The sequence below is a fragment of the Ptychodera flava genome, chromosome 20, assembly GCF_041260155.1.
Source record: "Ptychodera flava strain L36383 chromosome 20, AS_Pfla_20210202, whole genome shotgun sequence".
Lineage (NCBI taxonomy): Eukaryota > Metazoa > Hemichordata > Enteropneusta > Ptychoderidae > Ptychodera > Ptychodera flava.
The window spans coordinates 890797-901567 of record NC_091947.1 but is presented as its reverse complement, the minus strand read 5'-3'; the positions used below and the strand labels follow the sequence as shown (position 1 = coordinate 901567).

The 10771-nt window shown below is 39.1% G+C and overlaps 1 protein-coding gene across 1 annotated transcript; it reads right to left on the bottom strand.

The window, feature by feature from the left end:
• Positions 1-2423: 2423 nt before the first annotated feature.
• Positions 2424-6504, bottom strand: LOC139119710 (uncharacterized). Its single transcript, XM_070683571.1, has 2 exons — positions 5287-6504; positions 2424-3997 (listed from the first exon to the last, which is right to left on the bottom strand). The coding sequence occupies exon 1, from the start codon at positions 6497-6499 to the stop codon at positions 5549-5551; it is 951 nt and encodes a 316-aa protein (XP_070539672.1). The 5' UTR covers positions 6500-6504; the 3' UTR covers positions 2424-3997; positions 5287-5548.
• Positions 6505-10771: the final 4267 nt, after the last annotated feature.

Below are 10771 nucleotides of genomic sequence, written 5' to 3'. Positions count from 1 at the left end.
GTTCATTTCATAATTCCTTACAACATTTTGCCATTTCAAACATTTTATTCTTGAACTTTATTAAAAGTCTTTAAACCTATTTCAATTGGTTTGCTGAATAGATCACCACAACAACAGACCATCTATATCCTGTTCCACAGTGGGACAGTCAGTATGTGTTTGATATTTATTTGTGCATGACTTTATTAATCATAATTTGGTTTTACAACTGAGATTTTAAAAATTTGCGTATACAAAAAGTAATACGTTCAAACATGTAGCTAATGTACATTTGTATAGTGCACGGGATTGTAACCGCTACTCGTGCCTCAGATAAATGCAGACGCAGCTGCTGTGTGGTCGTATGCTTAACTGAATGACTGAATGTCGATGTGAGAAAACTCGCTATTTATATCAGATTTTCCCGCGCTGTCTAGAGATAATTACAATGACCGAAAGTTGAGCTAAAATATATCAATTTTGCCTAAAACCTCTCGCGCAAAGTCGGAACGCATATAATATAAAAGTCGCACTCAACACTGTGCACAGTGCGACTTTGAGATGCGTATTTTTAAAAAAGGAAAAAGTAATGAATGAATTCATAGATCACATGCGAGATATTTTTGAGTTGGAATTATTATCAGTGTTCGCGGTGACTTTTTTCTCCTCGCGTACGGCATACGCATTAGTCTGCTAAAATTGCGTAATGGCTGGATTTGAGTGCGTAATTTCACTTCCGCACTCGATTGATGAAAAAACTGACAGCAAAATACAATGTGCCGTTGAATAAACCTACACTACATATTCGGATTGTACGATGTAACATTATTTTAATGAAAACAGTTTAACGAACAACTTGAACAATGTTGAAACGTAACAGCAAAGGGTATACATGCAACCGTCACAACACATCGGGCAACCCAAAAGTTAGAGTTATGGCAGCTTATCCAGACGGTTTCTGGACGTTTCGGCACCAAGTCGTTTCGGCCCAAGACTTTTCGGCCTTCCAATTTCAGGCCCCAAGTCCGAGTCGTTTCGGCACCGCAACCCAAGACGTTCGACACCGCTGAAGGCTACCTGTGGGAACTAGTGCTGGAGCGTAATGTTACAAATCAAAGTACTAAAAAGTATAGTGTCAACTAAACATTCACGTACATGCTTAATCTTTGTGAGAACATGGGAAGAGAACGTAAGAAAAAACTTCATATCATTTTCAAATCTGTGACACAAGTTTATCGATATCAATAGCCGCCGACACGGAAAAAGTTTGAAAGCGGTGAGGAAACAGCACGGCAAAATTCAAACAAAATGCACATAAAGTACTGGTCAGAACACAAAGGTCACGCTTACGAATATGACGGATCAGTCAACTAATTACTAAATAGTTTGAAAAAAATCGAAACACAGATGCCGAAACGTCTTGGGTCGCGGTGCCGAAGTGACTTGGGACCGGAAATTGAGAGGCCGAAACGACTTGGGCCGAAACGACTTGGTGCCTGAACGACCAGTTACCATCCAGACACTTCTGCTCTACCAATGAATCATTTTTTCACGGACTCGTAGAGCAAAGTTGAAAGAAATTAAAACAGATTTGTCTGCTTCGACGCCATGCTGCATGTGTGCTTGATCAAAATTTGGGAACTACGCGATAATCGTGCTCGGTTGGCATTTATATAATTTGTCGCAACATTTCTGTCAATCACTCACTTTCAGAAACTATCGCTCGCCTGAAAATTAGCAACGTAATTCATTGGCACAGCTGACATGATAAACGTGCCCAACGTGATAACGTGTGGACTACGATGCCAATTTATCAGACAACGCCCAGAGAATCCAAAACTTTCCACACAAAATGAGTGTTTGACAGAAATGTGTTGCAACAAATTTCGTCTGGTTTTCGCCTAAGCTCAGTCGTGGGGAGTGCTTTCGGTGTTATCCTTTGCGTATAGAAAACGCATAATGATGAACAAAATGCGTAGAGAGTCAATTTCAATGCGTAAATACGCACGATTTTTGCGTAAACGCGAACTCTGATTATTTATGTAAAATCTGACATGATCTACTGAATATTAACCTGAAAGGCAGCTGCAGTGATACTAATCAATTAACAGCTTACACCAGATATTAGTATGATAACCCCTAAACTTATAATATTTTGACTACATTAAATTTTTTCTCAAACTTTAAATGAAATGGTATGTTTTTTTTTATAATTTTATTATACAGTAATGTGAAAAAATAGGGGGAAATGAATTATCTCCATGTCTAGAGTTTATAAGTCCAGCTAATCAACAGTCATATAAACTATTGAGTGGGGGCTTGAGTCGGTGATCAGGGCTCGAAATGAACTTTTTTGCCTGGTAGTCCCATTGGGCTACCATTTTCTGAAGTTGGTAGCCCAGTGACAAGGTCTGATAGCCCAAGCATGAGTGAAGAGGTTTTTTGTAAAGGATATTTTATTTATATCTAAACAATGAAAGATTTATTTTTCATGATTCTATCCAGGAAGTGAATTTTCTTGTCATTTGACATCAATACCTGCAGATCATAGCTTTAGGAGAACGGTACATGCGATGTAGCATGTGTAGTGGACAACGGTGACGCCTCAAAGTTTGTCGACCTATTCACACATACGCTGAACTTATATGCAAGTTTTGATGTTCGCGATGACAACGATTTTTAACTCAGCACGTGTAAACATAACATGGCTAAAATAGTTGGCTATGAATTTCAGGATGTATGACAACTTTGTACACTCATGTTCCTAACACTTTCGTGGCAATTTTGACTATATTTCTCCACCATAGTACACTACACCTGTGACTATTTTAGTGTTGATCAAGGCTACTTGATACAGACAGAAATTCTGCTTGTACAGGCCCTGCCAAGGGTTGTATCATGGGATGATCTCGTACACTTCGGAAAGCGTAATTTTGGATGGCCCGACAGCTTTTTCTTTGCAGTTTGAATAACTTTGTGTTTAATGTCATTGGTACATTGAGGGTTCTGAGCTTATTAAGCACTAGAGAATTGTTAGTTTAAAATGGTCAATTTCTTGTCTTGGAACCTTAAATAACTATGACAATAAATATTCATTGGCGATCATTTCCGAGCCTGTCATCCAAGTACATCAGTTCAGATAATACTTTATTGAAAGTTTGTCATAATAAATTCGACTGCACTGTTGCTTTTAATTTGCTTAACAAAGTCATAGTCTGGCCTTTCTGCGTCCGGCTGGGTTGACTGTATGAGCGTCGGTCATCTCGCCCATTAAGTAATATCATGTCCTAGACTTTGGTAGTCAGTGTGGGCTACAATTTCATGGGTTTTGGTAGCTGTGGACACGGGACTACCGATAATTTCGAGCCCTGGGTGATGTTCCTGATATTTTAACAACTGTTGATTAAAGTTTAAAATTGTTACAAAGAATGGTTAAAAATTCAACATGAAATTTAAAAAGTAATTAACACAAGATGCAAACATTTTGGTCGAAAATCAATCTGTGGCAAATCTCACCTGTTTACAGCAGTAACATTTCGATAGGTTAATTTTGGAAATTAAACTTAATTTTTTATTGATTTTCTGGTACTTGTACGTATGCTAAATCAAGTGAATACTGAAATTTACCCCTCAGTATTTCTATTTCCTATTTTCACTGACAATGTATGATTTCGAAATAAGCATAATTATTATTGTCGATAGCAGAGTGCGGCAAAACGCTATATTCTATTTTCACCGTTCCCTGTCCCATTTCTACCGCTGGCTGCCATTCGAAATAACGTCAAAAAAGATATTTTTTATCCTCGAGATAAGTTCGATTTTCACATGGCCGCCTTTAGCCACGGGTCCTATTTGCGGGGCGAAGGCCATAAGCACGGAAGCAGAGTCGACGGTTTTGCCTGGAATTCCAACTGCTATCGCCCATTGATTCATAAATTCAATTCGACAGTCAGATTAGGACTGTACTCTTTTTTCTTCAGTAACTTCTTGCAGACGTCTAGGTATCGCTTCAGCATATCTATAAAATAAAATGTAGAAAACTGTGTGAAGTAAGGAAACTTCAAAGATGGGTGCACGTGGCAGACAAGACCATTTAAAGCAATCTGAGTAAACAGGTCATTGACCCTAATTACGCAACACATTCGTTTCGCCTTGTAACTGAGATTATTCCACTCCAATCTAATTATCATATATCCATTGTTGCGTACGCAGAGAACGAGTTCAATTAACGAATCTCGCTAATACTGACTATGGCAGGGGAAAGAGAAAATTTAGGAGGCCATGAAAAAATGGTTATTTAGGGGGAAGGCCTTGAAAATTCCAGTGCCAAGAGGGGGCCTCCGTCTTTTCACTCAATGCAAATCATCATACCGATAAATCTTGTGAATACTATAGTGCTGTCCGTAAAATGTGAGAAATGACTGTTAATGTACAGAAGAGGTAGACAGTGGGCTACTGAAAGGCATTGACACAAACTAGTCAATTTAAGGTAGAACGCACCTCGGGGACAGACATTCGGACTCTCAAACTTTTACAATTCTCTTCTGATATACCACATGTGGGGGTTCATTTTAAAGCTCTTGGTGATAGAAAACTTTTCACCGGCTTAGTTTTTCGAAATTCGAAAATTTTTATTTTTCTCCATAGAGTTAACACAGGGATGGCGGCCATTTTGAATTTCTAATATCGGTAAATCTTGGATAATTTGTTTCTCTAGTACCAAAATTTGCACGGTGACCCCCTATTTTTATTCTTGATTTTGAAAGAGAATGATTGAAAGATTCCTTGAGGAAAGTTAGAGCAAAAGTTTAAGTCTTTCACTTTCGAGGTGCATACTACCTTAACAAATATACTAGTTTGAAATTGATTTTTTTTTAGTTAGCCCACGAGACTCATTTGTATAACATACGGATATCTTTTGACGAAATTTCAGTACCACATTTGTTGCACACCTAAGCACTTCTAATTACCCTATTCTAGTGGATTGAATTTACAAACATACACCATTGAGCCATAGATAATAATGTACAGTGAAAAAAAATTGGGCGACATTCCAAATTAAATTTCTCGTACACAAATGCCTTCCCTATCACCGTATTCTAGTGTAGTAAATTCATATCAAATGTCAAACCCAAATAAATGCACAGGTACAGCTAGTTTTGTATTGAAAAAATGTGTTAATGAATCACAGTTTGCGCCATTTTCATATTGGCGTGGGGCCTCGTTCTTCCGACGATAGTACGATAGGTAATTTGATAATCGAACTACAAAAATGACATGAGAAATTGAATGGTGACAAACACATACCTTTACGACATTTCTCTCTGATATTTACAAACGCAAGATTACACCCTTCAGCTCCTGATAAACCAATCACATCTCCAGGGGAAAGGCGTGGTAAAACATCCCCGGCATTTTCCTTGCTTCTTCAAAATCAAACAGTTCTTCCACTTTCCTGAGCCGAATGTGATGACGTAGCCATTAATGCCATGGTAACCGTTCCAAGAGCAGGTTTTCGGCTGCTTCCCGACGTTGCTGTCCAGGGTAACTACCAGTGGATCACCATCTTCTAGGCACATCCTGTACAGTGGTATCGCCTGGGAAAACATTCGAGGGTTGACCTCCATGACTTAACATCTCCATTCGGTTTCAGAAATACTTCCACGTCGATGAACTGATTGTCAAAGCCTTTCTCTACGGCTTTACCGACCACAAGGTCAAACACGTTCCAAAGACGCGTCTCCGTCTCACCACTGACGTCGCTGGACGGAGGGTACACAACACCCATAAACGCCGAAGGGTGACTTTTCCAATACACGTTTTCGAATATGGCCCTGTGGAGTATCTGTCTGTTGAAGACAAAACCGTCCACTGTCAGAGTCTTTGCGCCTTTCACTAGCTCTTCGATAATTGCACAGTTATGGGCAAATAAGGGGTAGTCTCTCAAGTTCAAGTATCGGCAAAAGAAAGGCTCAAAAAGGTGTTGGTTGCCGCTGACATTGCGGCATTGGGTTATCTGCTCATAAAGATCGCGTAGAGTCTTGATTTCGCTGACCCCAAACGATGCCGTTCCAGTGCAGGGTTTGAAGAAAGCCGGCATGCCAACAATGTCCAAAACATCAGACAAGTGACCTTCAGGGATGGTATCAACATCGACAACTGTGTGCTTCAATGAAACTTCAGGAGATTCTAACTGTTGACGGGTATAGTACTTGTGGATGGCTAGGCCCACGGATTCAATCGACGGTCCCCGCAAGTGGGAGTACTTGTCGACTAGGGCGGCTTTTACGGAGGCACCAACATCGGTGAAACAAATAACTTGGTCAATGTTTTCTCTTTCTACAATATCTTCACACGCCTTCACGTACTTAACGAGGTCCAGCCCATCGCGCCATTCTCCGCGGTTCGCCACACGAAAATTGAAAGCATCCAGAACCCTCTGAGGTAGTGCCTCTATCAATGAGGCGTAAGATTCGTCCCTATCGGTCGGACATAAAAGCAAGATAACAGCTTTGTCCATTTTGACATTAGGGACGGACCATTAGATCTTGGGAGGGGGGGTGGTCAAAACAGAAAAAAAAAAATTTTCAGAGCAAAAAGTTAGGAAAAAAAAAATCTTCAAACTAGTTTGCAAAATAAAAAAAAAATAAATCGGAAGACAAAGGCGTAAAAAAAAAATCTGCAAAAGTCTTTAAAATTTTGAATTTTTTTTAGATTTTACCGACTGAAAGCAACTTTCTGTATTTTTTAGTACATCCTCCAGGCACATTTTTCATTGTAATTTATACATTTAGAGTGACTGTATCCCTTATACTGGAAGTTGTGATTATCTTAGCTTTTCAGGACTTTTGTATTCTGATCACTTGAAAATTATGAAATTATAGAGCCTGTTTTCTACTTGTTTCCTGCGTACAAACCAAGCAGGTACACTAGGTAAAACATTGAAACTATGGTATGGTTGTCAAGACAGAAAGTTGTATTTGCCTTTTAAGATCAAGGTAAACAGATGCAGGCTACATCAGTTTCATTTTTTTCACAGCATTTTATTGCAATGATGAATGCAAGAATGGGTGAACAAGTAGAAACACGTCAATAATGATAAAACAACATATCAAGTCATTATGTGTTATTTTGCTTTTAAAAAGGCATTTTCAATTCTTTTTTTCTCAAAAAACAGCCTCAAAAAACAACAGCAACACATGTTTTAACATTCAACATATACACTACCGTACGTAGAATGCCATCTATCCAACAAATCCCAACACAAAAACACACAAAAGGGTTGAACTTTGGAAGTTTCTCGATAGCAAATACTGAATAAATCTGCATGAATAATCGTTTTGTGTAGCAAATTTCAAAGAAATTGGACAAGCCCTTTCAGACAAATATTGAAATTTCAACACATCTATACACATCCAATCAATTTGGACATGCTGCTACAGAGAAATAGATGTTTCTTTGATCAAAAAAGTGCATCAATTGCTCTAAAAACACAAATATGCAATTTTAACTATATTATTTAGCTTATTTTAGCTTCTCAGCTTGTCAAAATTAATTGTAAATCATGAGATATGCATGATGTTTGGTGGGGTGAATGTAGGCATTTCACCACGCAGTAGAAAGGGAAGCCAGGAAACCAAAATAGTAAACCAAATAACACCATTTTTATCTCTATTTTTCAAAAGCTCCAACAGCAGGAGGGGGGACACCCCCCTCCTGACCTCCCCCCGCAAAAATACTCCCCAAGTGCCACCAAATAACACCATTATAATCTCTATTTTTCAAAAGCTCCAACGGCAGGAGGGGGGACACCCCCCTCCTGACCTCCCCCCCCAAAAATACTCCCCAGTGCCACCAAATAACACCATTATAATCTCTATTTTTCAAAAGCTCCAACAGCAGGAGGGGGGACACCCCCCTCCTGACCTCCCCCCGCAAAAATACTCCCCAAGTGCCACCAAATAACACCATTATAATCTCTATTTTTCAAAAGCTCCAACGGCAGGAGGGGGACACCCCCTCCTGACCTCCCCCGCAAAAGTACTCCCCAAGTGCCACCAAATAACACCATTTTAATCTCTATATTTCAAAAGCTCCAACAGCAGCAAGGGGACACCCCTCTCCTGACCTCCCCCCCCCCCCCCCCCCCCGCCGTGACCGCTTCGTGGCCGCTTGTGGTGCTTGGCACCACATCTTTGCCCTCTTATCTTCAGACAGCGACGAACTAAAAAAAAAATTATAAATCTGAAAATTTACTCTGAAAAAAAAAATTTGCACAGCTAATCTCAATTGGAAAAAAAAAAATTCAGAAATTTACAATAGTAAAAAAAAAATTTTCACAATTTCATTGTGACCACCCCCCCCTCCCAAGATCTAATGGTCCATCCCTTAGTGTATTGTAGATGACTGTCTGCGAGGATGTCGGACGTGCGCAGCCGATGAAAGGATGAAAGAGGTCAAATAGAGTCAATGACAATCACCAACACCGGCCTCGGCGATTCTATTACAACCAGAAACTTGAACTCCGAGGGGTGGTAGCTATCTAGCTGTGGAAACGCAGCTATTAAACTGTGGCGCGGGCGGGGTAGCGTGTGACTATGCGGATCATCAAAAGGTCAATCCCGCCATGGATAGGTTGACCTTTGAACATTGACATGTCCATATACAGCCACCACCTCTGCGGATGGAATGCATTAATATTGGGAAAAAGGTGACTTCAAAATTATTATGACGGCACAGTACTGTAAATTTCTCATAATTCATTGCGATTTGTATCCTCAGAGATTCCCCAGATAAGTCTACCAGTACCAGGTCTCCCATGTGTAAACAAATTCATAGACTAGTTGTAAAAATTCTGAAAACGTACTTTTAAGAACACCATTCTTCTCAATTCTCATTTCAAATGATTTGAAAATTATGCAAGATTGAGAGAGGAGATAGCATTTTTGTAAAATTTTCCACTGATTGTGTCTTCAGCCATACAGAATAATGTGATGGAAAGTAGGGAGACCAGTTGCATCTGTTTTTGAAACAAAAGGATTTTTTCCAATGGAAATGACAAAAGAAATTTGCATTCTAAGTTTTCTCAGAGAATGACCCCTTCAGTTCGTCATAACTTGCCGCCTAAAAAGTATGGCATTTGTAATACCTACAGAACATGACTCCATGGTTGTTTAATGGTTATTTTGAAACTTTTGCTGAAATTTCTAAACGTACTTTTACTGGATATTATTTAACAATTATTCTGATGCTGAACATTAGTGCTTACATGCAGAACTGAAAAAGTTTTTAGAAAAGTAACCTTCATGGATGCAAATCAAAGAGAATTGTGGGTAATTTATTGTACTGTGGACAGTGTGTACTTGAAATACTTTTGAGATTGTTGGTGGGTATTAAGGGTATACAGTCACCTGTAATCCAAATATGCCCATATATGGTCATAGGGGCGTTCCTTGGTATTCAAAATGCCCATGTGAGGGCGCTTGTGATTGGTTAGATTTTCTATGGTAACTGTGGCAAAATTGGAACAGGTGACAGTATACCTTTAAAGGGACAAAGTCGGCCATTTTTTCATGAATTTTGCTTGATGTGAGATACTACTTGTATTGTTTGACATGTCGAAAGATACTGAATGAATGGGTGACCATGCACATATTCGACCCCGGTTTTAGACATGATCAATGAAACCATCGCGAAAATGAATTAATGGTCATGACCATTTCCCATAAAACCACTCTTCTTCTGAGTTCTTGCCAAACGGCAATTTCCGAAATTTATGATGTGGGCAAAATGATAAAAGAGGGTGAAATGTTCATATATAAATCTCAAATTTCTATCTAGTCGAAACTGCTTTCGTCTGAATCACTGAACTGATAGCTTTCGAAAGTTCGAATTTTGGCAAATTACTTTTTTCCGTTTTCTGGCAATCTGTATACTATTGTAATTTCCCCTAAATTTACCCACTTTTTGGTCAGTCTTCAGCTTTTACTTTTCGTCAAAAATCACCACTTTCCAGTCTTAGGCAGACTTTCTGTATCCTTCAAAGATCTAATGGCTCATGATACTTTGTTAACTGTCCTCAGATTTAAAACCTACCAGCAGCGAAACTCTGAGTTGGCTGGGTTTTTTTTCTCACACGGACGCATGATGCCCTCCCACCAACGCAATTGCGGGATATATAGGTAAGCAACAAACAACACCACTAAGGGGTGACGTCAAAAGTTCAATGTAGGATAAAAAACTTAATTCCCTTAGTTTCCCCGAACCCCCCCCCCCACCCCCCTAGAAACTTAATGACTTATATTGAACCTGTTGCCAGGCTCTTTCTATGTAAAGCGAAGCTAAGGATCAGTCAATTTAGGGGTGAAATAAAGTAATGCATCGTTAAAGCCCCACTTGCTGTAACTCTTGAAATTTGTTGACCTCAAATTATCTACCTATTCTCTCCTTTCTGAAATCTACCTCTGAAGAGATATGAACTTTTACTACATTAGGAAACCATTCCTTTCAGAAACATTTGACATGTAAATTAAAATTGTAACGGTCATTTTGATTTCCTGGCATTTTCAAAAAATGGTAATATTAAAAAGGAATCAGAACATACAGTGTCACAGTTGAAAACATTCACCCCTATGCATTACATTGGACTACTCTGTGCAGTTTATATGAAGATTTCAGTGCAGATATGCATAGTATCAAGGGTTTTAGCTTTTCTGCATGGGGCTGTGATTTAATGTTTGGGCGAACATTTAATCGCAGTGTAATCTTTATCTTGTTCAAAATTGCATATATA

Excerpts from the sequence above, each read along its gene's own strand:
- LOC139119710 (XM_070683571.1), bottom strand. The coding sequence starts at position 6,499 with ATGGACAAAGCTGTTATCTTGCTTTTATGTCCGACCGATAGGGACGAA.